This window comes from Myiozetetes cayanensis, unplaced genomic scaffold (assembly GCF_022539395.1).
Source record: "Myiozetetes cayanensis isolate MyiCay16 unplaced genomic scaffold, myiCay2020 scf87, whole genome shotgun sequence".
Classification (NCBI taxonomy): Eukaryota; Metazoa; Chordata; class Aves; order Passeriformes; family Tyrannidae; genus Myiozetetes; species Myiozetetes cayanensis.
This window is the reverse complement of record NW_026088152.1, coordinates 48,556-68,673: the sequence shown is the minus strand read 5'-3', so window position 1 is coordinate 68,673 and position 20,118 is coordinate 48,556. Positions and strand designations below refer to the sequence as shown.

At 44.5% G+C, this 20,118-nt stretch overlaps 1 protein-coding gene across 3 annotated transcripts in view; it reads right to left on the bottom strand.

The window, feature by feature from the left end:
- Positions 1-5,196: 5,196 nt before the first annotated feature.
- Positions 5,197-20,118, bottom strand: part of LOC126652447 (DDB1- and CUL4-associated factor 12-like) — a 42,595-nt gene continuing 27,673 nt past the window's right edge. For all 3 annotated transcript variants that reach the window (XM_050339200.1, XM_050339202.1, XM_050339201.1), the window contains 2 exons: positions 19,022-19,206; positions 5,197-18,250 (listed from right to left, as the gene is read on the bottom strand). In XM_050339200.1, coding sequence (XP_050195157.1) covers positions 18,092-18,250; positions 19,022-19,206 — 344 coding nt within the window. In that variant the 3' untranslated portion in view covers positions 5,197-18,091. The remainder of the gene's footprint in view (positions 18,251-19,021; positions 19,207-20,118) is intronic.

Below are 20,118 nucleotides of genomic sequence, written 5' to 3'. Positions count from 1 at the left end.
CTGCCCTGTAGGCCCCTTCAGATACTGAAAAATTGCCATGAGGTCTCTTTGAGGGACAACATAGATTATAGAGCTTGGAAGCAACATTTTTAGAGGAAAAACCAACGCAGATGCAGCTTCTTGAAGTCAACACAAGAAAAAACTTACAGCTTAAACTCAGGCATCGTGAATTTATTGTACGGAATCCCCTATGCTGTGTAGAACTCCTATCACCCAATCCCCGCGTGGCTGCGAAGGGCAACGCCATGTTTGTTCTGCCTGCAGAGCCAGCCCACTCCCCTATCCTAACCCCCTTGGTTGTCTCACCTGTCTCTCCTTGCTCGGTCCCTGGGTTTTTACTGGGTGTTAATCTCCTGTCCCCTCTCGTTGGCTAACCGAGTAGCCAAGTCCCTCCCTTCCTCCCAGCAGCCTTAATAAGCTGTGGGAAATTTAAATAAACTTCTCTTTGCCTCTGAACTGCCTGCGTGCTGTATGTCTTTGCAGCTAGCCAGCACCAGGACTTGCTGTGCAGCAGCTCTGTCCCTGCGAGACTGATCGCAGAGAGGGTTTTCTTCACAAACCCTGTCAGGTCTCCATGCAACCTTTTCTTCTCCAGGCTGAACAGCCCCAACTCTCTCAGCCTATCTCTATAGGAGAGGTGCTCCAGTCCTCTTATCGTCTTCATGGCCTCCTCTCAACTTACTCCAACAATTCCATGTCCTTATGTTGGGGGCACCAGAGCTGGACACAGTACTCCAGGTGGGGTCTCACAAGATCAGAGTGGAAGGGGAGAATCACCTCCCTCTACCTGCTACCCACACTTCTGATGCAGCCCAGGATTTTGTTGGCTTTCTGGGCTGTGAACACACACTGACAGCTCATGGTGAGTTTTTCATTAACCATCACCATCAAGTCCTTCTCCTTAGGGTTACTCTCAATCCCTTTTCCACTCAACCTGTAGGTGTGTCTGTGATTGCCACACCCCAGGTGCAGGACTTTTCACTTAGCTTTGTTGAACTTCATGAGGTTTGCATCAGCCCACCTCAAGCCTGTCAAGGTCCCTCTGGATGGCATCTGTTCCTTCCAGCATGTCAACTGCACCACACAGCTTGGTGTTGTCAGTAAATTTGCTGAGGGTGCCCTCAATCCCACTCTCCATGTCATGTCCATGTCCACATTTCCAGATAAAATTAACAGTCTTCCTCCAAATGGCAAATTAAGATTTATTTGTGACTGACGTGGAAAGCAATCTATAAAAATCACTGTTACATTGTCCATGTAGTCAAGCAACACGCAGATGACCTCAAATGATCAGTTCCAGATGTCATGGGTTTGAAAAAAGATGTTGGAATTTTTTCCCAATGTTGCCCCCCCCCTTCCCCCATCTGTTTCTTCCAGGATGGGGGTGGAGGCGAATCTGAGCAGAGCCACATGTGTGGGGCAGCGCAGGAACAGGGAGAGGAAAGTCTCGCGGGAAAGCACAGAGGTGGTGGGGATAGCTGGGAAGTCCTTTGTTCGGGGGCATTTGGGGGTTTTGGTCCGGGACCTGACAGAGCAGGAGCTCGGTTTTTGGCCACCTCGTTCTCTTTTCCTGAGAGGAAGTTTTTTCCCCATGGGACACCTCATGGAGGATGACTGAGAGAGAGACACCGACCCATCTCAGAGCGAGGCATTCTGCTTTTCAAGACTGCCTGTGGGAAAAGGACTTGTTTTTTTTCATTGCTGACTGCAAGCAGCTTCCTGAATTTCCAGGACACTCCTGCCTTTTCCGCCACCCCTCCCCGGGTTGCCGCGGGTTTTTCCCTCCCCCACCCGGGGATTTGGGACTTTGTTTTGTTTCCTCTGAAAGTTTTTGATTGCACCATTTGTTGTTTATTCAGATTTTTGTTAATAAAAAGTTGTTTCTTTTCCTTTCCCACACTTCCACCTGAAGTCTCTTAATTTTTAAGTTATAATCTTATTAAACTAAGACACCAGCCTACACCTTCACAGCTCTTCTACCAGTCTTCTTCAGAAGAGTCTAGACCACTCGATTGTATTTAGCAAACTGATGGAAGAGTTGTAATCCAAGATCCAAGCTCTTGCACTCACACAGAGTTCTTCTACATGAGAAATTTCAATTCTCAAATTTCAAGAACCCCATGTTCCACTTGCAAGCACACAACCAGATCATGTATTGCTAGGTTTACTTTTGAATTCCCATCTAAATGGAGGGAAAGGTAGGAAGTGGTGCTGATCTGAGAGTGTACCCACATTGGTTTAAAGTTGTATTTAAAACACATGGAACCTGGACTCTTCTCTCCAGTGTCTCTCTCAAACCTAGGAAATTCAGTAGGTTCCACTGCTCAATGCAATACTCGTTTTGCTTTTAAATAGGGATAGTGCTGAATGGTGTTTGGGAAAGACTAGCAAGGATTGTTGTGGAACCCTCAAGGCTTCCATTGCTCAAATGCTCCATTACCAACTCATCTCTGAGCATAGCCAGCCTTTGACATTACTACTGGCCAAAGCTCACAACTTTTGCCTTTTGAACACAGAGTTAGAGTTTAGCTCATAACCCTATGATAGCAGTTTTTTCATAATCCACCAAATATGCAAAAGAGAAAAAAGTCTGTGGAGAAAGACAGTAGCAGCAGAGGTGACAGCGGCAACCAAGGTAAGCCCAGGGTTTGAGCTTTAGAATCAAGCTGCGCAGGGTGGTTCCCGAGCCCAAGGACACCCAAGCAGCATCCCTGTCCCCCACCTGGACCTGGCAGCTCTCGGCAGCCAATTAGGTGAGCAAGGGGCTTTGCCAGGACCATCTGCAGGAGATTTAAATAGCACTAGGGCACATGAGCAGCCTGGAGTGTGGCGTGGCAGTTCGAGTAGGAAGGGTACAGCCACCCTCCCAGCTTCTGGTGATGGGCTGTGTGTTAGGTGTGGGTGTGGTGAGATCTTTTGTTGGGGTTTTTTTTTGGGGGGGTGTTTGGGTTTTTTGGGTCTTTTTCCCAACTTGACTAGATCCAGCAATGGTTTACAAATGGTCAAAAGCCATTGCTGCTGCTGCTAGCAGGAGTGTGGTGACCCAGACAGAACTCCCCAATAAGCACGCAGCTGTCCAGGTCACTGGCTGAGGGGAGTGTTTGAGCATGGTGTTAGTATTGGACAGTGCAAAAGACACCTGCGCGCAGTGTGAACAGATGAATGAGCTTCTCTGTCTAGAGCAACTTAAGGAAGAAGTGGAAAAGCTAAGGAGTATTGGAGTATTAGGGAGAGCAAAAGGGAAATCGACTGGTGGAGTTACACCCTTCCAACCTTGAGAGAAGCTCAGCAGGAGTCAGAGAAACCCCACCCCTCTAGCCATCAGGCAGAAGGAGGAGACCTAGTAGATGGGGGGGAATGAAAATGGGTCCCTGCTTGGGGAGGTAAAAGGATCCCCTCCTGACCCCCATCGCCTTCCCAGGTGCCCTTACAGAATAGATACGAGGACCTGGATCTAGACGGTCAGACAGATGACACTAGAGAAAAAAATCAATCTGGAGGGCCTCCCAGTTGCACTCTGTCTGTCAGACGGATCACAACCTCAGGTATAAGAAGAAAAGAAGGGTAGCTGTAGTAGGTGACTCCCTTCTGAGGGGAATTAAGGGTCCTGTATGCTGACCAGACCCATCCCACAGGGAAGTCTTCTGCCTTCCTTGGACCAGGGTAAGGGATATTACCAGGAGACTCCCTGGACTAATCTGGCCCTCTGATTATTACCTGCTGCTGGTTGTCCAGGTTGGCAGTGATGAGGCTGATAAGAGGGGTACCAGGGTAATCAAAAAGGCCTTTGAGGCTCTGGGTTGATTGCTTGATGGGACGGGAGCACAGGTGGTGTTCTGCTCAATTCCTTCAGTAGCAGGGATGAATGATGAAAGGAACAGGAAAGCCCATGTTATCAATAAATGGATTAAGGACTGGTGCCATCAGTGGAACTTTGATTTTTTTGATCATGGGGCAATTTTTATGGCACCAGGCCTGCTTGAGTCAGATGGGCTTCATCTATCTAGCATGGGCAAAAGGATTATAGCCCAAGAGTTGGCAGGGATGATTGAGAGGGCTTTAAACTAGGTTTGAAGGGGGAAGGGGATAAAACCAGGCTCTGCAGAGATGAGCGTAAGGGTGGTAAGCCAGAGTTAGGGGTGAAATCAGCAACCCAGCTGAAGTGCATGTACACCAATGCACACAGTAAGGGTAACAAACAGGAGGAACTGGAAGGCATTGGGCAGCAGGAAAGCTATGATGTAGTCACCATCACAGAAACGTGGTGGCATGACTGGAGTGCTGCCATGGATGGCTACAAGCTCTTCAGAAGAGACAGGTGAGGTAGGACAGGTGGAGGGGTGTCTCTGTATCTTAGGGAGTCTCTTGATTCTATAGAACTTGAAGTTAATGGCGATAAGGTTGAGTGCCTATGGGTAAGAATCAGCGGGAAGGTCAACAAGGCCAACGTCCTGGTTGGAGTCTGTTTCAGACCACCCAACCAGGATGAAAAGGTAGATGAATTATTCTACAAGCAGCTGGTGGATGTTTCAAGATTGCCAGCCCTTGTTCCTATAGGAGACTTTAACCTGCCAGATGTCTACTGGGAACTCAACACAACGGAGAAGAGGCAGTCTAGGAGGTTCTTGGAGTGTATGGAGGATAACTTCTTGTTGAGCCTACCAGGGGTGGGGCCTCACTAGACCTACTGTTTACAAACAGAGAAGGGCTGGTGGTAGATGTGGTGGTCAGAGGCCACCTGGGGTACAGTGACCATGAAACGATGGAGTTTTCAATACTCAGTGAAACAAGGAGAGGCATCAACAAAACCTCTACCCTGGACTTCCGGAGGGCAGACTTTGACCTCTTTAGGAGGCTGATTCAGAGAGTCCCTTGAGAAACAGCCCTTAAGAACAAAGGGGTCCAGGAAGGATGGAAATACTTCAAGAAAGTAATCTTGAAGGTGCAGGATCAGGCTGTTCCTATGTGCCAAAAGATGAGTTGGCAGGGAAGATGACCAACCTGGCTGGGCAGAAAGCTTTTGCAGGAACTCAAGGAAAAGAAGACCTTTCACCTTTGGAAAAGGGGGCAGGCAACTCATTAAGTGTTTAAGAATGTCCTTAGGTCATGCAGAAAGGAAATTAGAAAGGTGAAAGCTCAATTACAACTTAATCTGGTCACTTCAGTAAAGGATAATAAAAAGTGTTTTTATAAATACATCAACAGCAAAAGGAGGGACAAGGAAAACCTCCATCCTTTACTGGACACAGCAGGGAATGTAGTTGCCAAAGATGAGGGTATTTAACACCTTTTTTGCCTCAGTTTTCATCAACAAGACAGATTGTCCTCAGGACAACTGGCCTCTTGAGCTGGTAGACAGGGTCAGGGAGCTGAATAGCCCCCTTGTTATCCAGGAGGAAACAAATCTATGGGACCAGATGGGATCCATCCTAGGGTGATGAGGGAGCTGGCGGAAGAGCTCATCAAGCCACTCTCCATCATTTCCCAACAGCCCTGGTTCACTGGGGAGGTCTCAGATGACTGGGAGTTTGACAATGTGATGCCCATCCATAAAAAGGGCTGGAAGGAGGATCTGGGAAACTATAGGTCTGTCAGCCTGACCTCAGTGCCCAGCAAGGTTATGGAGCAGATCGAGTGTGACGACACGGCACCTACAGGATGGCTGGGTGATTAGACCCAGCCAGCATGGATTTAGGAAGGGCAGGTCCTGCCTGACCAACCTGATCTCCTTTTCTGACCAGGTGACCCTCCTGGTGGATGAGGGGAAGGTTGTGGATGTGGTCTACCTGGGCTACAACAAAACCTTTGACACCATTTCCTGTGACATACTCCTGTAAAAGCTGGCAACCCACGACTTGGACAGGTGCACCCTTCATTGGGTGAAAAACTGACTGGATGACCAGGCCCAGAGAGTGATGGTGAATGGTGCCGCATCCAGTTGGCAGCCAGTCACTAGTGGTGTCCCCCAGGGATCAGTGTTGGGCCCAGTCCTGTTTAATATCTTTATTGATGATCTGGACAAGGGCATCAAGTCTGCCATTAGCAAATTTGCAGATGACATCAAGTTGGGCGGGAGTGTTGATCTACTGGAGAGTAGGAGGGATCTGCAGAGGGACCTGGACAAGCTGGACAGATGGGCCAAATCCAACAGTATGACATTCAACAAGGCCAAGTGCCGGGTCCTGCACTTTGGCCACAACAACCCCATGGAGCACTACAGGTTGGGAACAGAGTGGCTGGACAGCGGCCAGGCAGAAAGAGACCTGGGGGTGTTGATTGACAACAGGCTGAACATGAGCCAGCAGTGGGCCCAGGTGGCCAAGAAAGCCAAAGGCATCCTGGCCTGGATCAGGAATAGCAAAGTGATTCTTCCCCTTTACTTGGCACTGGTGAGGCCACACCTTGTGTTCAGTTCTGGACCCCTCAATTTAGGAAGGATGTTGAGGTGCTGGAGCAGGTCCAGAGAGGGGTAACGAGGCTGGTGAAGAATCTGGAGCACAAGTCCTATGATGAGCTGCTGAGGGAGCTGAGGTTGTTTAGCCTGGAGAAGAGAAGGCTCAGGGCAGACCTTATCACTCCCTACAACTACCTGAAAGGAGGTTGTAGCCAGGTGGGGGTCAGCCTCTGCTCCCAGGCAAGTAGCAGTAGGACAAGAGGACATAGTCTTAAGCTGTGCCAAGAGAGGTTTAGATTGGGCATTAGGAAGAAGTTCTTCATAGAAAGGGTAATTGGGCACTGGAATGGGCTGCCCAGGGAGGTGGTGGAGTCCCGATCCCTGGTGGTGTTTAAGACTGGATGTGGCACTTAGTGCCATGGTCTAGTAGACAAGGTGGTGTTAGGTCATAGGTTGGACTCAATGATCTCAGAGGTCCTTTCCAACCTAGCTGATTCAGTGATTCTGTGAAAGCCTTTAAATTGGATCAAGTCAGCAAACAGTCACTGAATGCACCCTCGATTTTGCCTTCAATTTAGTTATAATATTGAGTAGCAGTGAAAGATGCCAGTTCTCTAGTTGACTAAAGCATCACTGATCAAATTAACAAACAAACTGAGTCCAGATGCAGGGCATATCCACTTCCTGATCTGCTGACATCCACTGTATAATATGGATGCAAGAGAATTACAGATTGTGTAGACTGCAGGAGTGGAGTCTCCCCTTCCAAGGTAGCCAGCCAGGCAGTGAAGTTTAGCCACAGAGTGATCTTTCTTCAGTGGGCTACAGGTTTGCTTCTTATTATGACTTGATATTTTTCATACTAGGCAAGCAGCTTTGAAATGACTGTTAAAGGTGAACTAGGAAGAAATGGGAGGAAAGTGCTAAAGATTAGAAAACAAAGTTAAACCAATCTGTTCTACTCTGAAAAGTGACTGTGATAAAAACAAGACTTTACCGAATTTGAAGAAACTCTAAAGTTAGCAAGAACTAAAAAAGAGAACTCCAGATTAGGTGTGCACTGGGGTACAGAGAGAACATATGCAGTTAGTACAGGAAATACACATACATTAGAGCTCCATGACCATTTATTAATGTCAATACACTGATGACTAATCATGCTGATTCTAAATACAAAGGTAGTCTCATGGATCAACAGTGTGGTACTGTATTTCAGTTAATCATGTCCATTGAAGACCATAGTAAGTGAAAAAGTGTTCTTGTTTCCATGTTCTTATGAACAAATTAACCTTACAGCTGGGGAGGGACATCTTGTATCAATCACACCATCCTCTATCTGCATAAGAGACAGAAACTTAGCCCAAACTCCAGATGTCAGTTTCAGAACAAAGATATCTTTTGCCAATTCAGAAAACAAAGCAAAATTTGTAGTGTCTTTTTATGAAAAATAAAAATTAACCCCCACACACACTTTTCAGAGAGAAGAAACAATTTACAAGGTAACTGAATGCTGCATCCCATGTGCAGACAGACTGGTTTCACATATCTGCAATTTTGCACTGTTCCATTTGCAAGCTGCGTCAATAACTTTGAACAGTTTTACCTGACAGTAAAAAATGTGCACTGTAATATTTCAAGAGAGCTGTTACTACTTCACTTGACAGCTTCTGTGATAGTTCAGGATCCAGCACTGTTTCTGGCACAGTTCATGAAAGAAACAGCAAGCTGAGAAAAGCTCTGTTAAATGGGTGGAATTGCAAGAGTTGTTAACAAACATCAGACCCTAGATTCAGAGCAAAAACCAACAAGTAGCAGCAAGCCCTGATTTTTTTTTTTTTTCAAAGGCTTTGGATCTTATTAAATATATTTGGGAAAAAAAACATGAAAACCAGTTCACTGTAAGACATCCTGCCCTCAGGCAACAAGTTGTGATCACTGCACATTTTAAAACACCTTGTGTAGTTTGTGCATCATATACATCATAGGCAATGGGGAAGATCCAGTATTTGTGTACACATTAACATACCAGCAAACACTGATAGATGTCACAGGTAAGACTAATACCAAGACAAACCAGTGCATTGATTTCTGTCTCCACCACATCCTAACACAAATGGAACAAGTCACAAATAACAGTACAAACCTGTTGCAACTTCAACACATATATCTTAGAAAAAGACAGTGCATGTACCCAACCCTAAGATGATGAGTTTGTGAGATAACTTTACAAAGATCAAGGTACCAGAAGAGGAAGGCACATTAACCTCTAGTTAGACTGTTTTGGTATTATTTGGATGAGTCAAAGTGATTTCTATACCCTGAGACTGTGAGAGGCCTTGAAAAGGAAAGGAGACCAGGTGAATGGGCAAATAAAAAGTACAAGTTTAATGAGATTTTAAGATTCAGCACCTGAATTTTCCCTTTTAATAAGGGAATCTATAAAAGCAGTTCCTAAGAAAACAATGTATTGACTCCTACATTTTTGTTCTGATGTCAAAGAATCAACATCTAGGACTATAGAGACATCACACACTATGTTGCAATGGTTTTTATACACTCTCTCAGTTTCAGTCCAATTACCAGAATTTGTATACAATCAAGTATACTTGGTGTTTTTTTAAGTTCAGAAATGGTCAGGCAGCCCACATTTTCTCAACTCTGCCGATCGTGGCACCCTGTTTTAGATCTGTGTGCACTTTCTTAGACCACACCACTCTCAGTACGATACTAGAGGGAAAGGCTGTTAGAAAATGGCACTCAATTTTTAATTGGGAAGATTCCTTTCTGTCAAGAGCATTCTTCTAATTAGCCAAGTACCACAAGTACCACATAAAGAAACCCAGCATCACAAGCAAAAAGATACTTCCTAATTTAAATCTTTGAAAATTAACATGGAGAAACAAGAATGACAAGGATATCTACTTGATTCCTCTGAAAATATTTCTGATTAAGCCCTTTCACAAGTACCTCCTGAGCAATGAATAAGTATCCCCCTCTATATTTTTAAATTCCTGGAGTTCCAAGAGCAATACCAAACACTGATGGACTTTCACCATTTCTCTTGTGCCCTTTGTTCATCCTCAACATGCACCAAAGTGCCCACTTCCAGAAGTAAGGGAGAGCATACACAGGAGATTCCTTCAGACAAGATGTGGCCATATTCTCCTTTCCACTCTCCCTTGTCTGCAACACAGACAAATTCCTGGTGCCTATGCTTCAGAGACTAAGTTTCTGAAGGCACTGCAACACTCAGAAATGCATTTTAAGTTGAGGTCATGCCATGGGCTCTGTCTGTATGGTGGTCAGCAAAGTACAGGGATTTTCACTTGGCTTTAAGCTAGAGAGCATATGCCTGGCTAGCACAGGAGTCCATGGCTCAGCATGGGCTGGCCAGAAGATCAGCTCCACTTGCATCACACACAGCTCTGCAACTGTTCATAGGAATGAGCTGTACCTCAGTTCAGCAATTTAGTCATAGCAGCAATTACAATAGAAGCTAAGAATCTCTGACACCTTGGAAAAGTGGGTTTATGGAAACTAAGGTGATCAGACCACTACAAAGAGATCTCAGAGCTCCCATCCAGCTGCTGAAAGACACTGCTGCTTTGCCAAGTTGCAGTAACTGACAGCCCCTCTGTTCTTGGTTTATTGCAAGCAAAGAAAACAGGTGATCTCCATCAAGGCCTGGACAGGTGCACTCTCTACTGGGTTAAGAGCTGGCTGGAGGGTCAGGCCCAGAGAGTGCTGGTGAACGGGGGCTGCATCCAGCTGGCAACCAGTCACTAGTGGTGATCCCCAGGGATCAGTGTTAGGCCCAGTTCTGTTTAACATCTTTATCAATCATTTAGATGAGGGGATTGAGTCCATTATTAGCAAATTTGCAGATGACACCAAGTTGGGAGGGAGTGTCGACCTGCTGGAAGGCAGGAGGGCTCTGCAAAGGGACCTGGATAGGCTGGAGAGTTGGGCTGATTCCAATGGGCTGGAGTTCAACAAGGCCAACTGCCAGGTCCTGCACTTTGGCCACAACAACCCCATGCAGTGCTACAGGCTGGGGACAGAGTGACTGGAGAGAAGCCAGGCAGAAAGAGATCCGGGGGTGCTGACTGACAGGAAGCTGAACATGAGCCAGCAGTGTGTCCAGATGACCAAGAAGGCAAATGGCATCCTGGCCTGCATCAAGAACAGTGTGGCCAGCAGGAGCAGGGAAGTGATCCTTCCCCTGTACTCAGCACTGGTGAGGCTACACCTTGAGTATTGTGTTCAGTTCTGGGCCCCTCAGTTCAGGAAAGACATTGAGGTGCTGGAGCAGGTCCAGAGAAGAGCAACGAGGCTGGTGAAGGGACTTGAACACAAGTCCTATGAGGAGAAGCTGAGGGTGCTGGGGTTGTTTAGTCTGGAGAAGAGGAAGTTCAGGGGTGACTCCATCATTCTCTACAGCTACCTGAGAGGAGGTTGTAGCCAGGTGGGGATCGGTCTCTTTTCCTAGGTAGCTATCAGTAGGACAAGAGGGCATGGTCTTAAACTCTGCCAGGGGAGGTTTAGGTTGGATATTAGAAAGAAGTTCTTTACAGAGAGAGTGATCAGGCATTGGAATGGCCTGCCCAGAGAGGTGGTGGATTCACCGTCCCTGGAGGTTTTTAAGAAGAGGCTGGATGTGGCACTGAGTGCCATGATCTAGTAATCACAGTGGGGTTGGATCAAGAGTTGGACTTGATGATCTCTTCCAACCCAGTTAATTATATGATTCTATGATTATTTCACATCTGCACTGGGTGAGGAATATTAATTCACAAGGTCAGTAAGTGCCTATCATCTGAGGGGCAGAAATTAAGACAACAAACCACCACTTGACATAGTTGGATGATAACTTTAATCTGTTAACTCTGCAGCTGCAAGCTATATATAAACAAGTGCTCAGGTGAAGAAAGAGGATGAAATTCTGGAGAAGAATAACTGAACATAAATATCTTAAATCTTAACATACAAAAAGCAGCCAAAGACTTAAAATAGAGGAAGCAAATATATCCCCATAATGCAGTTCAGGAGTTCCCCTCATTAAGGAAGTCACAAGAATCACCCACAATGTGAATGTAACCTCTGTGGACAGACTAAGTCCAGTAAGATCACTGGGCACTCTTGCCATGACCTTAAAAATGGATCTATGTGGAAAATGAACAATTGAGACTAGGAACAAACACCTATTAACTGTTCTTTGGTAATTTATTCACCTTAGACTAACACCAGAAAACAGATGAGGGAACCAAACAAATGGACTCACTTCTTTATTGCAATCCCAGAAAGCACCCAAGGAGAGCACTAGCAGTTCTCCTTACCAGACTTAACTGTACAAGGGAGAAAGCTGGAGGAATTACCAGAAATAAGGTGAAGAGGGCGAGCACCACCCTCATGCCTATGCTCAAACCAACACTGCAAAGTAGCATCTGTTTCCTTAGGAAGGTCTATCACATAACACCCCATTGTTACTGAGGGGCTGCTACCCAGTAGAATCTATGATTCTACTCTTCACCTTATTCCTGGTAATTCCTCCAGCTTTCTCCCTTGTACAGTCAAATGAGTCAGGAAGAATTGTATTACTGAACCCATAAGGTTTGATTACCTGTGATTATGAATACTGAAAATGTGCTACCCAAATTAACTGAAAAGAGCTGAGCAGTAAAATTAACTACTTCCTACAATCACTGGCTACACAGATCCCACAACTGAAAAATCATCAGCAGGAAGAAAAGTCTGAAGGTCTGTTATAATTAAAGTTCTTTTCTCTCTTTCAAGTGCCTAATGTGAGATAAACCAGAGTCTGTTCCCCCTCAGATATAGACTGTTACTGTGTAATCCTCCCATTAGAGAAACATGTACTTAGGGCAACTGCCCAATTCTCCAGTCTGAGTCAACCTCAAAGGTCTATCCAGTTTAAAATAAAGCAAATTAAGGGTCTCAAGCATGGCTTGACAGAATGCCAGCAAGCCCATTTCTGCTCAACAGAGGTCATCTCTGCAAGTACAGTATTGCTACAGTAAAGACTAGGATGATTTGGGGTGGAGGAGGCAACCCCAAACAAACCATTCAGATGGGCAGAAAAGAGCAAGGGAGAGAACTTGCCAAGAAACACTGGAAAAGACAGCCTGAAAATGCAAATGCCACTGGGTCTCAGCAGAGCACAGCAAGCCATTCAAGAAGTTACTGAAACTCAGTCACCAGGCTTAATTCCATGCATCAAGGGGGTGTATCTGCTATTTGAATAATAGGGTGTTTTAGGGGTTAACAGCGGGTCTGTTAGCTCCCTGGAAGAGGACATTGACTTGGGAAACTTTCAAGTGTGGCTTTGAAGATAAGTAAGTTTTCCACACAGGCCAATTGGGGAGCGAGGGCAGACTGTGAGTCCGCAGATTCAGTATGTGAGAACCACAGCCTTGTCCTTGGACACCTCTAGGTGTCTCATGATTGCTGCCAATGATGAGTGGCCAATTAGGATGTTGTTGCTTGCTTGCTACTTGTTTGCTCACTGCTTGCTTGCTGCTTTTTGACAATGATATAAAAGGAGCTGGGATTTTTAATAAAGGAAGCCTTTTCTTATGTTGCCCTGAATCAGCCTTCTTGTGTGTTTTTTGAACTGTCACGACTTAACGGCAACATATGGTGACCCCCGACATGATCTCCAACAAGAGATGGAAAGCGACGACGTGCTTTCCAGTGAAGGATCAAAACCGACAACGTGATCCCCATTGAGGGGTCGAAACTCCAGGGGGTCACACGATCCCCACTGAGGGATTAGATGCGACCCTCTCCGAGGGGTCGGAACAGTGGTGATTTCCAGTGAGGAATCACGATTCCCAGAGAGGAATCAGAACCGCACGGTGAGGTGCAGTGATGATGGTACTCGGCGTAGCAGAGAGCAGCCAGAGGAGTTGCCTTGGTCTGGACCAGCATTGTGACACTTGTGATATACAGGTGAGCTGCCGAGAACTTAATCACGACGTGGGGCATTTATCAACTAAAGAGGAATCTCATACACTTTCTACTTAAAAAGCCTTGCTCCGAAAACAGGGTGAGAAAGTAAATGAAAATAGTTTAAAGCATTTGTTGTGGTGGTGCCGCAAGCAAGGACACGAAGCTACTTTTTCTACAGCTTTTAGTGTGATTGTGTGGGAGAAGGTTAGGAAGGCTCTCTGGGAATCTGTCTCCAAGGGAGAGCCCGGCACAGAGGGGTTGCCAACTACCTGGCGTTTGATGTTAACTACTTTGCAAGAGTGGTAAAAAGAGCAGGGCAAAGAGACGGTGGACTCAGTAAAAGACAAGGACTCTGAGGAGCAAGATGATACTGCTACTCAGTGTGATCCACCTTTGCCCTCCTCCCCCTCCGGCTCAGACAACGAGGAGTCAATGTGAGCCATGCGGGCTGTTGTACAAAGCAGACCTTGCTGTCATGCCCCTGAGAAAAAGAAACAGAAGAGTCGTAAATCTGGCTCTTGGACTTTGCCGCTGTCCATTGTGTCTGTTATGCCTAGTAAACCAAGAACCTTTTGGGAGGCAGTGAGGAGAGAAGCAGCTAATGCAGATAATGGACCGCTGTGGGTTCCTGCTTGGTGTGTGCATCCTGTTCTGTCTTGGGGAGACCAGCACTGACGACTCTTACGTGGAACAGCTCAAACGCCTCAGCCCATGGAACAGCAAGAATGTCTGGGTGACCCTGATGAAAGCACTGAATCAAACTACCTTCTGCGCCTCATTGAGGCAACAAGAACTGCCTTTTCATACGTGCCTTGTTGGAGCACCTGTAAATAATTCTGATGCAGTGAAACTTGTTTCTAATGTAACACGATTGTCCACTCTGTTGACAAAAGATTGTAATGCTTCTGCGCTAAACTGCATTGCAAACTTGCCACTGATGTAAGATGCTACATTGCAGAATCGTGCTGCTATTGACTTCCTGCTGCTTGCCGAGAGACATGGTTGTCTAGTTGAGGAATTTCGGGACGGTTACTGTCTTTGCTCAAAACGGGGATCCTGATTTTAGAGATGATTGTAGTTGTGCTTGTAATGTTGCCATGTTTGGTGTCGTGTTTGCAAAGGGCCCTGCAAAGGACGACCCAGGCAATTTTCCTAGCACAAATACAGAAAGGGGGAAATGTAGGGGTTAACAGCGGGTCTGTTAGCTCCCTGGAAGAGGACATTGACTTGGGAAACTTTCAAGTGTGGCTTTGAAGATAAGTAAGTTTTCCACACAGGCCAATTGGGGAGCGAGGGCAGACTGTGAGTCCGTAGATTCGGTATGTGAGCACCACAGTCTTGTCCTTGGACATCTCCAGGTGTCTCATGATTGCTGCCAAGTGTATCAGTAATGATGAGTGGCCAATTAGGATGTTGTTGCTTGCTTGCTACTTGCTTGCTCACTGCTTGCTTGCTGCTTTTTGACAATGATATAAAAGGAGTTGGGATTTTTAATAAAGGAAGCCTTTTCTTATGTTGCCCTGTATTAGCCTTCTTGTGTGTTTTGTGAACCGTCACGACTTAACGGCAACAGGGTGTGCTCAACTTGCCTCCATTAAGAGACAAGAGATTCCCTGCTGTACAGTCATTCCTGCACTACAATGGGAAACCACTGCTTCTCTCACCATGATCCTGGATTTCAATTCTGATCTCTAAACCAGTAGGGCAATAAAATCAAATCAAGTAAGAAAACCTGGCTTTTTATCCTGTTTCTCCTATGACTTATATTTGGACAGTTGGCATATCATCACCTTTCTCTGCCTCAATTTCTAACACTGACTGGACTAAAAGTGACATATGTCCAACCACAAAATATTCTGAAACTTAACATTTATATTGTTATATTACTACAAGCATTTAAAACCACTGAAACAGGCTAGGGATTAAGTTCTCTATGGCCAAATTTGTGTGTTTGCAGCACTATCTAGCTTGTTCCCAGTTTTTGGGGGAGCTTTTCATATAGCAACAAGGATGGCTAACTCTCCATGAGAAGTTATCTTTGCAAGAAAGCACCCTGAAAGCAGAATACACAGAAGCATCTGAAACTGGGGAAATTTTACATCATTGTCCAGATTCTTCTGAGAATTGTCCAAAGCTTCCTATGCAGAAAAAAAAAGGGAGGAAAAGGGCACTCACACTACCAGGCTTTAGGACCACACATTGAGGTACTTGTGGAGATCAGTCAGCAGAGAGGGACATTTTCCAGGGGTGTCAAGGTGACCTCTTCAATAACCTAGAGACTCTGCTGACTGCAGAAAGATCGGCCTCCATGTTTAGAGGCTAAAGCTCAGTCTATACAAATATCCTTTTGGCCCCCTCACCCAGACCTGGAATTTTCTTCAAATTAATAGATCAACATCAGGGCTAGGGTTTCCAGATCAGGAGTTTTCCTTTGTCACTGGTGACACTAGGTACCTAAATACTTGTTTCAGCATAATTGGACGACACTCAGACTCAAAAGTCTAGTTTCTTTAGAGGAGAGGAAAACCAAAAAGGCACCTCAAACCAAGTCCAACAAAACAATTAACCAGAAACAACTAACCTGTGATAAGAATGATCTTACATGATAGCTGTAGGAGTAATCCTAGAAATACACATCCTGCCATACTTCACCAAGATTTGTTTTTTTCTGTATACTTCTACTTTTCAAAGTCCCTAAAATAACCAAAGCAGTATGCTGCCATCACAGAACAACACAGGTACCATTACAATGAACAACTCTACATAAAATTTGAGAGCTCCTTTGCTACACCATAGTTTATAATTTCACCATGAACTGACTCAGTTTAAGCAACCAACCCACAAGGGAAGTAGAATTATGAAATACAGCAAGAAGATCTGTTTGTGAGGTACCCATGTCAGTACTCAGTGTGAGTAAATTATACTTCTGAGACAGGTGCACTTCTGGAAGACTTCTTATCTTACCAAGATTTTCACCCGAATGGGAGAGTACTGCATTCCTTGCAGGATTTTTATCCAAGTGTCCACTACCAACTGGAAATTAAGCCCAAGTCTCACTGCTTGGCATTACTGATGAAGATAGAGAGTACAAAGACAAGAGGGACCGTAAAGACACATGTAGACTAGCTCTAGGCAATTTGGCAGGAACTGCATATGGGATTAGAACTACTCAACAGTGGTGGCTGTGATCTCCAGCAGACACAGGAGAACAGAGCATGTCCCAGCCTTGTCTTTCTTCTCAGCTTCAACCAACTGCCTATTTGGCACCAAAACAGTGGGATACAGGCACACTGCTCCACTGATGACAAGGGCAGAGGAAAGGCATTCATCCAAGCAGAGGACGGAGGTGTCAGTAACAAGTCAAGTTTGGTGCCTGCTAAAAGGCTAGGAGGTGCACCCCTGAGTCCTGCATTTTAGTGAGTATTAGGTAAGACTATCACCCTGGAATGCACATGCTTCATGGCTGGACCTGAAGAGCATTGGACCTATTCTCCCCACCTAGTACCATGTGAAGTCTGAGGGAGTTTGAATGTAGAAGGCAGGAGGGGATTCAGGAAAAGCCTGAGCCTCTCCTACAGCAATCAAGATGACAACAGATGCTAGCTCAATGTGAGCTGTATGGAAAGCTTCTAGCTTGCATTAGACAAGTCCAAGATGCACTCTTTAACCTCAGAGAAAAAAAACAAACAACATTTTATTTATTCCATTAGCTTATTAGAGGAGATGGCCAACCAGAACAGCTAAAATGGGAAAAGTTTCCACAACCTGAGACATAAAGAGGTCCTGGGCTTTAAGCAGTTTATGAAGAACCCATGAGCTACTGCAGCAGCATACTAAGGAACCTTAACTCATCTGGAAAATTGATAGATTTAGTTCATTTTGAAGAACAAGAACACTCATGTCCCTAGCCCCCATTTCCTCTCAGCACCTCTGCAGGCCCTCAATGTAATGTCATCCTGCAATAGCCACACTGCAGAACAGCCTATACAAACTCCTGTTGTACAAGCCATTACCTGGGAGAAGCAGAAAAGGAACAGTGGATCAATTTTTGCTCTTGGCACTGCTGAAAACTACAAATCAAATACAAATGCACTTTTGAGAACTCCTGCACTTTGGGTTTGATGGGTAATACCCCTGGGGAATCTGTCCCTGGGCTCCAATTAGTACAGTTTAAAATTACCATATTCCTCTATGTATAAACAGTGTCATTAGACTTGTATTTTTAAAAAATAAGATTAACCCAGGCTAGGGCTGGGCACTACAGATAAATTAGTAGCTTATCTCTTATAAATATTTTAAATATTTTTTAATTACAAATACTCCTCACTCCAGGTAATGGAACTGACACAAAATATCTGCAGACACACAGCCCCTAGACTTTCACAGAAAGCCCAGGAGTAACCACTCTATAAGAAAGGAATCCTACCTCACAGCAAAGAAGAGGAGGGGACACATGGCCAAGAGAGCCTAAATGTGGGGGAAGAGTAATTTGGAGTAAATACAATAAAAAAAGGATTTAAAAACCCCTTCATATAAAAGATCAAGGAGGTTAAAGCAAAAATAATGGTTCAAAAAGATGTACAAGACTGTTAGAGACCAACAGAAAACTCTGTCAAAAAAATAACTTGCATTTAAACCAGAAATCAATGGCATCACACAATTTGGTTGTTAAAACAGGAAAGAAAAGGGGAAATCTGTGTAAAGATTAGCATTTATAAAGAGTTATCATTAGCTCCAGAGACCAGCATAATTCCCATGAAGTCCTGATGGAAGGGGGCCTCCTGCCACAAAGAGTTTCGTTCCAGACGAGTCGTAACAGTGGGTATAAACAGCATTTGGGAAGAAATGTATGTCAGAAAAATAATTCCTCCAAGTTTCATCATGATTCTGTAAAAGGAAAGTTTAGATTATTACTGTTGTCAAACAAACATAAAACCTTGTTTCACAAAAGCAGAAGGTAGCTTCCAGAGCCTAAAAAGGGATCTTCTCTGTTAATACTCCTGAAGCTTCAGATAGATCAATGAGAAGATAACAAAGTTCTCCTGAAACTTTTTCTGAGGACATTTGGGTCAAACATTGTAGGGAGGAGGTGAAGGGTAGGGAAGATATCAAGTTTCATTAGTTTTTAAAGTTACATCACAATGATACAAAAGATAATGAAGAGAAGTTAGACAAAACCATTAACTGCTTTATGATAACATATGGGAAACTGAATGGGAAAGTGCCTGCCATGGCATTACCTCAGAAGGCTAGTTTCTAATATTGCACACAACTACATTAAATCTCTCTTTCTTTGAGTACCACATTAGAGTAGCACATTTTTAAAGGAAGACAATGTAATTTGTGTTTGAGGTTCTGAAAACTAGAAGTTAGATTACATTAGAAAATATAAGATATAAAATCTAGTTCATTTATGGATCAGTGCATAAGAACAGTAGTCAGAATGCCTTACACTCGAGCAACCAACCATTCAATACCCTTTCATAAAGCTTTTGTAGAAAGCAATTCTGCAGCACTTCTTGCCTCTCAAAATTACAGTTATTGGTTACATGATCACTGTTTGACTGGGACACATTTCATACAATAGCTTCCATTACTACAAAAAGAACCAGTGCAAACTCCTGTATAAAGGGCTTCATACAACTACAAGCTACTCACCAGCCAGCCTTTCCCAGTAGTCAACTTCAAAATTTCATTTCCTCCTAATTTCTGCTTCTGTCCATAGCAGGCACGTGGGGGCTTTTCATCCAGGAATCTCTGGGCTCGGATATCATAAAACAATAAGGAACCTTGCCCCGTTCCCACTGTGATGATGTGCTCGTAGAAGCTCACCGATCTAATACCTGTCAAACAGAGAAGGGACACACAATGTAGTAAGGAAAATGGATGCTTTGGCCCTGCAGTGCTGCTGCTTGATGTTTAATATTTTCTATAAGAGGAACTACCTACTAGTATTCTCCACAACACACAAGTTTGAAGCACACACTGCTATGGAGCAGTGAAAAAAAATCCCATTGATGTTATTGAAACAGCAGTTTCAATTACATATACTACTTCCTTTCTCCTCTGATGTCATCAACTACAGATGGTGCATAGTAAAGCTTAATTCTCAGCAGGCCCCAGCTCTGACAGATAAACAAAGATCACAAGCAATTTAGGATCAAGAGTAGCTTTGTTCTGTCTTTCACAAGCCTCTAAGTGAACACACCATGAGTACGTGGCAGCAGACAGAGGAAAGAATGTCACATTGGTTTCCTCCACAAGCTCACACCCTATCTAGCTACCTGCCAAGCTGTGATAAGTGACTATGTGAGAAAAATTACTGTCCCAGTTGCTACTAAGTGCATTTTGCTGGTCAACAGGCTAGCTGTAAGCAGGTATAAGCATGATAATCACTAGTCACCTTGCTGTTAAGATAGATCAGGATCTTAAATAATTTTGAGGCTATCCCTGCTTAAATATTCTCACACCAGCACACCTTAGTAGCTAGTACTTTTAGCACTTCACCCAGCAATGAAAACAGAATACTACAAGCAAAGCACCACCATGTTACACCAGCACATGGGAAGCTACAAGTTTCCAGTCCAAACAAAACATTCTAACACAATTCACTTATGCCATTAGATTGAGCAAAAGAGTACATTTTGTTTTCCCAAAATCTTAATCTGGAGCCTCATCTTCAGATTAAACTTCCTTCCCTTGGAAATAGTCTTGGGGAGATTCTGTACATAGGAATTTGCAAAGTGTCCTGTCAT